This window comes from Orycteropus afer, unplaced genomic scaffold (genome assembly GCF_000298275.1).
Source record: "Orycteropus afer afer isolate SDZICR_OR568_19922 unplaced genomic scaffold, OryAfe1.0 scaffold00669, whole genome shotgun sequence".
Taxonomy (NCBI): domain Eukaryota; kingdom Metazoa; phylum Chordata; class Mammalia; order Tubulidentata; family Orycteropodidae; genus Orycteropus; species Orycteropus afer.
In genome coordinates, this window is record NW_006922256.1 from 135,267 (window position 1) to 147,952 (window position 12,686).

General features: G+C 40.4%; 1 protein-coding gene across 1 annotated transcript in view; it reads right to left on the reverse strand.

The window, feature by feature from the left end:
* The window catches only part of LOC103210921 (calcium uptake protein 3, mitochondrial-like), a gene marked incomplete at its 3' end in the record, with an annotated part of 142,588 nt that extends 132,016 nt beyond the window's left edge, over window positions 1–10,572 (reverse strand). The window contains exon 1 of the mRNA XM_007956834.1: window positions 10,189–10,572. Within this exon, the coding sequence (XP_007955025.1) occupies window positions 10,189–10,572 (384 nt within the window). The remainder of the gene's footprint in view (window positions 1–10,188) is intronic.
* Window positions 10,573–12,686: the final 2,114 nt, after the last annotated feature.

Sequence of the window (12,686 nt, forward strand, 5' to 3'; positions counted from 1 at the left end):
TTTGTGTGGACTGTGATGGTCTGTTGTCTCCGAGGCATCATGGCATTGTTGTATTTAGATCTCTGTTAACTGTTTGTGAAGAGCAGCCAAGGGTGATTCACACTCTTCTTGGTGGTTTTTTGTTGTTGGCACGTTGGTGGAGAAGGAGGTAGTGGCTCTTGCTCAGTAAGTGAAGTTGTAGAGGTGTGGGTATAGTTGTGTCTTATGGGGACTGTTGTTGTCTCCCACTCAGACAAAAATTACAATTGAATAACGATCAAAAATCTAAAAGCACCTGGAACAAAAACACACTATGTAATCACACAGGAACAGTAACCAAAAAAAGAGAAAAAGAAGAAGAAAAAACAAGAAAACCTGCAATATCTGGGCACAGGGCACTAAGAGAAAAAAGGTAGAGAAGGAAGATAATGAAGGAAAAAAAAATGGGAAAAATGCAAAAAGAAAAACAAGGAACAGGTTAACCACGAGAAAAAAAGGGAAAAATTAAATTAAAAAAAAAAAAAAATTCAACCAGAAACAGGGAAAAGAAAAAAAGGTGAAAACTAGGACCTGGGAGGGGAAGAATAAGAATAATAGTAAAAAGGACAAAAGTATTAATAATAATAGTTGTTTTAAAACAGACAAATACAAGCAAATGAATCACCAGAATAAAGAAAGTGAAAAAGGAAAAAAAAAAAAAATCGGTGGAGGGACAGGGCAGGGCACCTAGGCTCCGTATGAGCACACAGACTGTGATGGAGTTCCTATGGGCCAAGAATGTGGGTGGGAGTGGGGGATGGCCGCACCTCTGTTCACCAAGTGGGTGTGGGGTATAAGAGTAACAAGAGGAGTGTCGCACCTTTCAGTCTTGCAGGTCCGGAGTATCCTTGGGGTTGCTGGAAAACAGAACCTCTTCTTAAGCCCCTGGAATCTCAGAGAGCGCTGTCTCTTTAAATATCCAAAATGGTCAAGCCGCTTGTAACGTTCAAAATGGCAGCGGCCTCCAGACCGGCCAAAGTCCACAGCTCAGCCCGCCTTTCTCTTCACTTTCTCCGTTTATTCCCAGCCATCAAAGCAGTCCTCCGTGCAGTCCTTGGCTAGCAAGGCTGATTTTTAGGTTAATTCCTAGTTCCTACCACCACTCAGGAATCTCCAAGCTGTCTGTGCGGTGCCCTCAGAATCGTGCCAGACCGCAGCTCCATCTATCTCTCTTTTTGGTATTTTCACGCAAATTCTTCTGCTAGTTGGGGTTTAGTCCACTTCTATATCCTTCCCTTTAAGGCTCAGAGATCCAAGACTATCTTCTGTGTCTGTGTTAATTGGTTTCCCTTTTCTTTATTGAAGAGAGTCTGTGCAGTCTTTCTGCCTAGTCCACCATTTTACTGGAACTCCAATATAACAGGCTTTAAGGGGATTGGTTCACAACCATCGATTGTAACATAAATTGAACACTCATAACCCAGGGACTGCCTATACATAAAATAAGAAGAATCCCATTCTCACAGACAATATTTTGTTTAAGAATAATATCAATAAGGAAATTAGCAATTGCAGGGGCAAGATATTGCTTAAGGGGCTCCAGCTACCCTATGCAAGTGTATTCTTTTAAATGGATATGCTTTTATTTGGACTTACCCACACACGGGGGCATGTTTCATGGAAAATTTTATGCCGATAAATACAAATTACCCACCCAAGGTTGATTCATTTGTACATACAATGTATGAAAAGTACAAAGGACTAATGCAGATGAAACTTCTATTAAAGTAGTAACCTAATCCTATGCTTTTATGTACTTTGGATGCATGATCATGCAGATCCAGGGCAACATCAACAATCTGACTGGATAAAAGGTACACTCGGGGTTTACTCGATGTTAAAAACTGGCCTTCTAAGCTTCCCAGAGATAAATATTGTTCTAATTCATTTTCTACTTTATAGTAAAACTCTGAACTAGGTAACCTGAAATGAATAACTCATAAATTAGATGACATGTTCTAAAAAATAATTCAAATACTGAGTTAAAGTTTGTTAAGCAATCTAATAGATTTTTTTCCCCCTGGATCTGAAACCAAAGACAATTCTAGGATAAAGTTTTCCTAGTAATTAAAATAATGCTTTAAGGCTAAAACTGTAAGGTTCTAAATAGAACCATGTCAATATTTCTTTATAATATTAATAAAGTTCAAGTAAATGGTTTACTGAAAATTTTTGGCAAGCAAACTTGCACAATTAAAATAAATATATCACAAGATTTGGTCTCCCATAGCCTGGAATTTTGACCTTCACTGAAGTTTTCCCAATTCTAATGCTATAAATAACTACTTTAACTGAATAAAATATTAAACTATTAATTCTCACAGAATGTGGTTGTGCCATTTCAGTGTATATGCCCATGCAAATAAGCACTGGCCATGTACCATGCAATGAAGATGCAAAAGTGACCAAGACCAACCAACACAATGCTTCTCCTAAAAGGGTTAGCAAGCAGAGTAGATAGATAACTAGTAAATAACTATTTAAACAAAAATTTAAAAGGCATTATCTGGAAGTATAAGGTAAGCAGAAGTATTTTAACATGTCTATGGAGTTAGGAAGGAGTTCTGGTAGCATAGTGCCTAAGGCACTTGACTGCTAACCAGAAGGCTGGAGATTCAAACCCACCAGCCACTTCTTGGAAGGAAGGCTGGGCAATCCTACTTCTGTAGTGATACCACCTCAAAACCCAAGGAGGGGTTGCTATGAGTTGGGGCCGTTCAACGGCACATAACAACAACAACAACATGAAGTTAGGAAGGTCTTCTGGGGAAAACTGAGAGTCAATGTCATTAAAAGAACAAGAATCTTCAACGCTATGATAACAGAACGATATTTATTAAAGTTACTGTTTATCACTCCCATCAGCTAAATTATTCTTACAGCACCTACAAATTAATTTATATGCAGGCTTGTGTTTAATATGCTATCTAAAGAGGCTTTATAAATCAAAAGTTCTTAGCTTAGTTTTAAACAATCATTTACACCACTTTAACAAAATCAAATAAGTATGATAAATGAAGCAGCAGCGTAAGTTTAAAACAGTATTTCTGAAACATGTAAGACTGATCTCATGAGTGTCTTTCAACCTCTAACTACATTAAAATCAGTAAAGAAATTTTAAAAAGATGTACACACAAAAGGATTAAGAAATAGAAAAGAAGTAGAGACTAAAACACTTGAGAAGTCATCAAATTTTTACTAAATTGAAGATAAGGGAGAGTGGTAGTTGACTAGGGAAGCAGAGCCATTATCTGGGTATTGTGGAAGAGGACAAATGAAAGTAAGCTAATTTGCTGTACAGGACCCTAGAAAGGCTAAGGACTTGAAAAGACATGGTGCTGCGGAGACAGAGTAATTGTTGGGGATGAAAAGAGAGGATCAGACAACCATAGGTAAATATATCATCAGTTAAACCACCAGCCCACATGATCTCACATATATATATATGTGCACCTACATCAAAAACACTACTGTTCCTCCCTCCTTCTTAGGAGAAGTCCAAAAGCACTAAAGAAAAAGACCTACAAAATATTAAAATCTATAAAATACTGACATTTTGGCTGTCATTCCAATGAAAAACCCAACCACCAAATGAACATTAAGCTATGCTCATGAACAAAGAGCTGCCCAGCAGCTCTTAAAAATGGTGGTGATGTGTGCCATCGAGTTGATTCCAACTCATTATTGTTAGGTGCCTTTGAGTCAGCTGTGACTCAAACTAACTCTATATACAACAGAATGAAACACTGCTCAGTTGAGCACCATCCTCACAATCCTAACTATACTTAAGCCCATCATTGCAGTCACTATGTCAATCCATCTTGTTGAGGATCTTCCCCCTTTTCACTGACCCTCCACTTTATCAAGCATGACATCCTTCTCTAGGGAATAGTCCTTTCTGACAATATGAACAAAATAGGTGAGACAAAGTCTGGCCATTCTTGTTTCCAAGGAGCATTCCAGCTGTTTTTCCTCCAGGGCATATTTGTTCGTTCTTCTGGCACTACAAGGTATTTTCAGTATTCTTCACCACCACCATAATTCAAAAGCATGAACCCTTCTTTGGTCTTTCTTATTCACTGTCCAGCTTTCACATGCATATGATGCAAATGAAAATATCATGGCTTGCGTTTGGCACACCTTAGTCTTCAAAGAGACATCTTTGGTCTTCAGCATTTTAAAGAGCTCTTTTGCAACAGATTTGCCCAGTGCGATATGATGTCTGATTTCTTGACTGCTGCTTCCTCGGGTGTTGATTATGGATCCAAGTAAAATAAAGTCTTTGACAACCTCAATCATTTCTCTATTTATCGTGATGCTGCTTAATGGTCCAGTTGTGAGGATTTCTGTTTTCTTTATGCTAAATTGCAATCCATACTGCAGACTGTAGTCTTTAATCTTCATCAGTAAATGCTTCAAGTCATCTTCACTTTCAGTAAGCACAGTTGTGTCATTTGCATATAGCAGGTTGTTAATGAGTCTTCCTCCAATCCTGATACCCCATTCCAGCTTCTTGGATTATATGTCCAGCATACAGAACAACTAAGCTGAAAGGCTACTACCCTGACACACATCCCTCCTGATTTTAAACCATGCACTATTCAGTATCCCCATGTTTTGCTTGCATAACAGCCTCCTGGTCTATGTGCAGGTCCCTTACAAGCACAATTAAGTGTTCTGGAATTCCATTCTTTACAATGTTATCCATAATTTATTATGATCCATACAGTAGAATGCCTTTGCACAGTCAATAAAACACAAGTATCTTTCTGGTATTTTTTGCTTTCAACCAAGATCCATCTAACAACAACAGTGATATCCCTTGTTCCGCATCCTTTCTGAATCTGGCTTGAATTTCTGGAAGTTCTCTGTCAATAAACTGCTACAAGTGTTCTTGAATTATCTTCAACAAAATTTTACTTGCATACGCTATTAATGATATTATTTGACAATCTCCACCTTTTGTGGGATCACCTTTCTTTAGAATGGGCACAAATATGGATCTTTTTCAGTCAGCCTGGCCAGGTAGTTGTCTTCCAAATTTACTGGCCTAGACAAGTAAGCATCTCCAGCACTGCATCCATTAATTGAAACATCTTAATGGGTATTCCATCAATTCCTACAGCCTTGTTTTTCACCAATTCCTTCAGTGCAGCTTGGACTTCTTTTGGTACCATTCATTCTTGACCATATGCTACCTCCTGAGATAGCTGAATATCGATCAATTCTTTTTGATACAGGGACTCTGTAAATTCCTTTCATCTTCTTTTGATGCTTCCTGTATCATTCAGTATTTTGCCCAAACAATCCTCAATATTTCAACTCAAGGCTTGAATATTTTCTTCAGTTCTTTCAGCTTGACAAATGCCAAACATATTCTTCCCTTCAGGTTTTCTAACTTGAGCTCTTTGCACATTTCATTATTTTACTTTGTCTTCTCAAACTGTCCTTTGCAATTTTCTGTTCAGCTCTTTTAATCTCATCATTTCTTCCAATGCTTCAGCTACTCTGTCTTCAAAAGCAAGTTTCCAAGTCTCATCTGACATCCATTTTGGTCTTTTCTTCCTTTCCTGTCTTCGTAATGACCTTCTGTTTTCTTCTTGTATGATGCTCTTGATGTCATCCCACAAGGCATCTGATTTGCAGTCATTGGTGTTCAATGCCTCACACCTATTCTCTAGATGATTTCTAAATTCAGGTGGGATGTAAATCAAGGTCATATATTGGCTCTTGTGAACTTGTTTTAATTTTCTTCAGCTTTACCTTAAACTTGAATATAAGCAATTCCACAGTCAGCTCCTGGTCTTGTTGTGGTTGAAGATATTGAGCTTCTCCATCATCTCTTTCCACAGATGTAGTCAATCTGATTTTCCCGTCTTCCATCTGGCGAGGTCCACATGGATAGTTCCATTTAAGATGCTGAAAAAAGATATTTTTGCAATGAATAAACTGTTGTTCTTGCAAAATTCTATCATGCAATCTCTGGCGTCATTTCTATCACCAGGCCATGTTTTCCAACTACTGAGGACTCTTCATTTCCAACTTTCACATTCTAATCACTGGTAATAATCAATATATCTTGGTTTCATGGTTCGTCAATTTCAAACTGCAGAAGTTGGTAAAAAATTCTCATTTCTTTCATCTTTGGCTTTAATAGTTGGTGTGCAAATCTGAGTAACAGTAGCATTAACTGGTCTTCCTTGTAGGCATATAAATATTATCTGATCCATTACTTCAGGATAGATCTTGAAACATTCTTAGTGATGATGAATGTGATGTCATTCCCCTTACAATTACCCTATATGACAGAGTAAAACTGCCCTTTAGGGCTTCCCATACTATAATTTTTATGGGAGGAGATCACCAGGTCTTTTCTTCCTTAGAGCCACTGGTGGATGCAGACCACCAACCTTTCAGTTAGCAGTTAAGCACTTTACCACTGTGCCACCAGAACTCCTCTCTCAAATATAGATGGGTATATCCAATATGGATACCTCAAAAATGGACAGGCAATCACAGATATGTGAGAAAAGGCTCCAAAATGAAATTGAGAGACTAAACAAAAAGGGGGAAAGAAAAAAAAAAAAAAACAGGAAGAAACAAAGCAAGGAGCAGAAGACAACTGAAAAATATAACAGAACTATATAAGATTTAAAAAAAAAAAATTGCTGTCTAGTCTATTGCCACTCAAGGCAACCCCATGTGTGCAGAAAAGCATGCACCATAGGGTTTTCAAGGCTGTCACCTTTTGGAAGCATGTCACCAAGCCTTCTTCCAAGGCACAAGTAAGTAGGTTCAAATCACTAACCTTTCTGTTAATAGTAGGATGTTCAACCATTTGTGACACTCTGACTCTATGAGAATATACAGTAACCATGAAACAAAACACAATGTTAAAACACATCAACACTAAAGAATAAAAACAATGATTTAAATTAAAGTATTAGGATAGCTAAACTTAAAAATTCAGAAAGTCAAGTTGCAAGATAAAGAGGGGGTTATTGCCCTTAAAAACAAACAAACAATAAAAGGTAAAAGAACTGGAATAGAAGAAAGATTAGATTTGCCAGGAGGTTTAATTTTAGAGTGGTAACAGTTCCAGAAAAAGAGAGCAGAGAAAATGGAGAAGAGGAAATTATCAAAGAAATAATATGAGAAAATTATACAGAATGTCTAGATATGAATTTCCATATTGGAAGGACCCTCATGTGCCTAATACAAAAATGAAAAAATAACCACACCAAGGCTCATTATCAGGAAATTTTCAAGTAGCAGGGATAAAGAGATCCTAAAAGCTGTCAGAGGGGTTATAAGAGATATATCAAAAAGAGTAACAATGTAAAACTGGAGACTTGAGAAAGGTGACTTCTAAAACAAGGTACAGAGTTATGGCATAGTGCCTAAAGGACTTGACTGCTAACCAAAAAGTTGGTAGTTCAAACCCACCAGCTACTCCTCAGAAGGAAGGTTGGGCAGTCTACTTCCATAGTGATACTGCCTCGGAAACCCAAGGAGGGGTCGTTATGAGTCTGAGACGACTCGACAGCATATAACAATAACAACATAAAACTAAGCAATAATAATAAAAACAAACCAAACTCACTGCCATCAAGTCAAATCTGTGGAAGTAGAATGCCCAGTCTTTCCTCCAAGGAGTGGCTGGTGGGTTTGAACCACCAGCCTTCTGGTTAGCAGTCAAATGCCTTAGGCACTACGCCACCAGAGCTCTCAATAATAGTATAATAAATACTAGCACTCTGGTGGTGCAGTGGTTAAGCACTTGACTACTAACAGCAAGGTTGGTGGTTCCAACATATCAGCGGCTCCATAGGAGAAAGATGTGGTAGGTAGTCTGTTCTCGTATTTATAGCCCTGGAAACCCTATGGGTTGCTATGAGTCAGAATTAACTTGACAGCATTGAATAAGTAAACAAATGAATAAAATAAACCTAAAATTGATTGAATGCTGACTATGTGTCGTAAGTACTGTTCTGGATTTAATTTTATCCCCCCAAAAGATATACTGAAATTCTAAATCCTGTGAACATGACCTCATCTGAAACAGGGTCTTTAAAGTTGTTATCAGTTAACATGAGGTCATAACAAGTAGAGTGAATTCTAATCTAATCTGAGTGATAGTGCTTTAAAAAGAGAAAAGACACGCAAGCAAGAGAAAAAGCTGTGGGAGGAGAGAATTATGTGGCAGCCGCAAGCCAAGGAACACAAAGGGCTACCAGACTGTGGAAAATGCAAGGATGGATCTTCCCCTAAGAGCCTTTGGAGATAACATGGCTATGTCAACACCCTAAATTTTGACTACTAGCTAATAAGTTGCTGCTGCTTATAGACACGAACTTTGTGGTACTTTATTATGGTATCCCCAGAAAACTAATATAAGTACTGCTCTGTTTTTAAATGTATCATTCATTTGAATCTCCTAACAACCTATGAAGAAGGCAATATTGGCACCACTTTACAGATGAGAAAACAGGCACTGAAAAGTAAGTCAAAGTTCTAGCTTTCTGAGACTGGTCATTTAAAAATTTTATAATACTGTCTCTCATCTTTAAAAGTAAAATTAATTTTAAAAAAATATTATGTTAATGTTCCCTATCTTAATAATCTGCTCCAAGATCAACTATTAAAAAAAAAAAAAACTCACTGCCGTCCAGTCGGATCCGACTCATAGCGAACCTTCCTTGGGTTTCCGAGGCAGTTACCACCACAGAAGTAGATTCCCCAATCTGCCTTCTGAGGAGTGGCTGGTGGGTTTGAACTGCCAGGCTTCTGGTTAGCAGTCAAATACCTTAGGCACTAGGCCACCAGAGCTCCTAAGATCAACTATGACTGATTAAAATCCTGACTCGGTCAATCAGATCACATTTTGAATGCTATTCTCCTTCCTAAACCATGCAAATGGTCAACACACCCAGGGGCACATGGGAATAAAGGCCTGGTGATCTACTTCTGAAAAATCAGCCACTAGCCCACCAGTTGTTTCATGAAGGAAGATGAGGCAATCTACTTCTGGAAAGATTTACAGCCTTGGAAACCCAGCAAGGATCACTATGAGTTGGAATTGCCTCAATGACAGTGGGTTTGTTTGGTTGGTTGGTTTTAAAAACTCTATGGAGTCAGTTCGACTCTGACACACATGCGATTTCCATTCATTGAAATCCACTTGAAAGTGATTGGTTTTAAGCCACAAAAGTGTGTATGTACTGTGGAGGAGAACAAAGTTTAAGGGTGCTAGGTAGTAATTTTAAGTATTCATTGTATGAAAGTACTTTATACTCTGTGCTTGTGATTTGCAGCTACAAGATCCATAAAGAAGATTCTCTGACCTAAAGACATTGACAACCTCCACCAAAAGAACTTCTGCACTTATATCAGATCACCACTGTGTGTTTGGGCAAAGAATAAAGGCTAAATAAATTTCATTAAATTTTCAAAACAGAATAGCTGTCTCTCAGAAATTACTTTAATCTAAATTTTTTCAGACTTTAATTAGAGTCTCAAGAAAGTGGGAGAAGATCTTTTTTGAACAGATTTTTTTCTCTTTTCCAAGTGACATTATTCCTTCTGACCTATGATAAGAAGGTGACAGAGTTTTGACATTTCCTGTCTTGGTTCACAATGTACAGTAGCTTTTACAACCTCAGATCACTGTTTCAAAACTCATCATACTGCATTGGGTCTCTTAAACTATATGCTATTCTCCTGCAAAGCCTGGGGGTTTCTATCTCTCAATTTTGCAGTCCTACTCCACTTTCTGCTCATCAAGCCCTTGCCATTCTTCTGAGAGTCAGGGTATTTTTGTTTGTTTAGGATTTTGGTGGTGGTGGTTTGGTTTAAAGGTATTGCCTGCAGCAACCTTCAAAGTCCTGACACAACGATGGCAGTATTATCTTCCAAAACTGGGTAAACGAACCCCGTGCTGCCAGGCCTACAAGGTCTAGGTTCGCTCGAGGTCCCCGACCGCTGCTGCAGAGCTCACGTTGCGACAACCTTCCATGTCCGGTGTCAAGGTGACCACTGTATCAGGCGCACCCTGCACGATGTCACACCATCCATCATCCCTCACTGCGCTCAGGTGGAACACCTGGCGACTCTCCCCTACGGCGTCACCTGCGGGCCGGCCCCGACGCGCGCACGCGCTCACGCACATACCGTCTCCTTGGCAGCCGCGACCGGGATGGGGAGCAGCCCTCGGCTGTGGGGCAGGTTCTCTGGCTCTCCTTCCGAGCTCTCAGAGAGGCGCCCCGGCGCTGCCACGGATTCGGCTCTGGGGTCTCCATACAGCTGGTAGCACACGAGGCCAACCAGACCCCCTCCGGCCGCAGCCGCGATGCTCAGTTCCCCCCAGCGCCGCCGCCGCCTCCAACCTGCCTCAGTCACAGCCCCCTCTTCCTCCTCCCGGCAGGAGAAGGGCCGGCCAGTAGGGGTCGGGGTTATCCCTGCAGGCCGCCCCCAAAGCCCAGGAACGGGCTGGTGCGGAGAGAGCTGAGGCGGGAACCGAGGCGGCGGCCACAGGAGCCTCCGCAGCGCAGCCATAGCGGGAGCTGCGGGAACCAAAGCTGAAGAGGGGCGGGGTGGCAGTGCTGAGAGGGGTGGCTGAAACCTCGCGAGAAGTCGGCTGCCGAGGAGGTTCGCTCCTGTCCGAGAGCGACCCCTACAAACGCGCGATCACAGTACCTACCGGACAGCCTTCGCATGGGATAAACCGGGGTCTTGGGCTGCGGAAGGTCTGGAGGCGGGCTCTGGACCTGCTGCTCTTCGTCCCCCCCCCACCACCACCACCACCCCAACCCAACCCAACACCGCAGTCATAAATAACTGCACTCACACCCGGCAGCACCTGCTTGCGCAGAAACCCGACACCGCAAGGTACAGCCCAGTCTGCGGAACTTAGACGACCCCTGAGGTGCGGAGTTCTGTGGCGCCCTCCGCCTGTTTGGCCCTTTGCGTAGATTTGACATTTATTTGCCAGCGTCCCTCCAATAAAGTCACATCCCCATAACGGTGTTCATTCAGCTCTTCTGACGCAAGGTCATGAATAATTTGTACTTGTTCCTTCACGAGTACGTAAAAAACGAAATATAAAAATTTGGCTCAAGTATTGAAAATTAAAGAATGTTTTGACTATACAATGGCAGCTTCTGGACTTTAGATGAGGGGAAGCAGGGAAAGCCAATGCTTTTTTTTTTTTTTTTTTTTAAGTTAACTTTAATATATTTTGGAAACATGACCATACTTGAGGTGTTTTAGTTCAACAAATTAGAATTGTCTTAAACAAGTATAAGAAACTACGGTAGTTTTTATTCTGCATAAGGGCAAAATCCTCATTTTTGGAGAGAACCTATTGATAAAATACAAAGAAATTATAATGGTATTGTGTTATTTTCATTTTTGTTATTCTTGTAAAATACACTGTCAGCATCACTTTTATGAAAAAGTATGTGTGACTTACCAGTTTTCTGTCCCTTCTGCTTGTGTCATGCTAGCAATGGTCTCCACAAAGTGTCTGGAATGATGTTGAAACCCTTGAAGTATTCTGGGCTTAGGGATGTATACTACTAAATTCACTAGTCTCAAAGGGGCTGCAATGACAAAGGGATTAGATCAGTTGATTTTGGCAATTCTTACGACCAGGGGCTTTCAGGGGAGCTCTGGTAGCATAGTGGCTAAGACATTTGCCTGCTAATCAGACGGCTGGCTGTTCAAACCCACCAGCCACTCCTCGGAAGGAAGGTTGGGCAATCCTACTTCTGTAGTGATACTGCCTCAGAAACCCAAGGAGGGGCCGCTATGAGTCGGGTTTGACTCAACGGCACATAACAACAACAACAGGGGCTTCCAGAGGTAACCAAAATGTGGTTTTCTGGCCCACATCTTACTATTCCCATTCCTTACTTAAATCCTTGTCTATAAGTAGCCTATCAGATATACCACTATTATTACATCTTGTAGTACCTAAGGCATTTGACTGCTAATCAGAAGGCTGGCGGTTCAAACCCATCAGCTATTTCTCAGACGGAAGATTGGGCAATCTATTTCTAATAGTGATACTGCCTGGGAAACCCAAGGGAGGCGTTACTATGAGTTGGATCCCAACCCACAGCAGTGAGAAGTGGATAGCATACAAACAAAATGTCTATTTTAGGGTGCCATTTCTGTACTTTTTTCTCTTTCAGTTTATTGGTTCTTTGTAATAAGGAAGACTTGGTAGTAGCTCTTTGCTTTATTGCCAAGATTCCCTCAGTTTCTGCCTTAATTCTGACAAAGTTTTGTTTTCTCCAAGAAGTATTTATCTTCTGGATATATAGCATAGTTCTTCTGAATTGTGTACTCTGAATGGAACACAATTTCCTGATTTTCTTATAAATTTCCAACATGGCCTATTGGCTGAATTCTTGGACAGACTGATGTATTTTTATCAGCTGCATATTTAAAGCTGAATTCACTCTAAAGAGAATTAGATAATAAAATAATGTCATATAAAGTTGAAGAAAATTAAAATCAGGAATTCTCCATCTAACAGGATACTAAGGTCAATTTCGGGAGCTCTGGTAGCATAGTGGCTAAGGCACTTGACTACTAACCAGACGGCTGGCGGTTCAAACCCACTAGCCACTCCTCGGAAGGAAGGTTGGGCAATCCTACTTCCG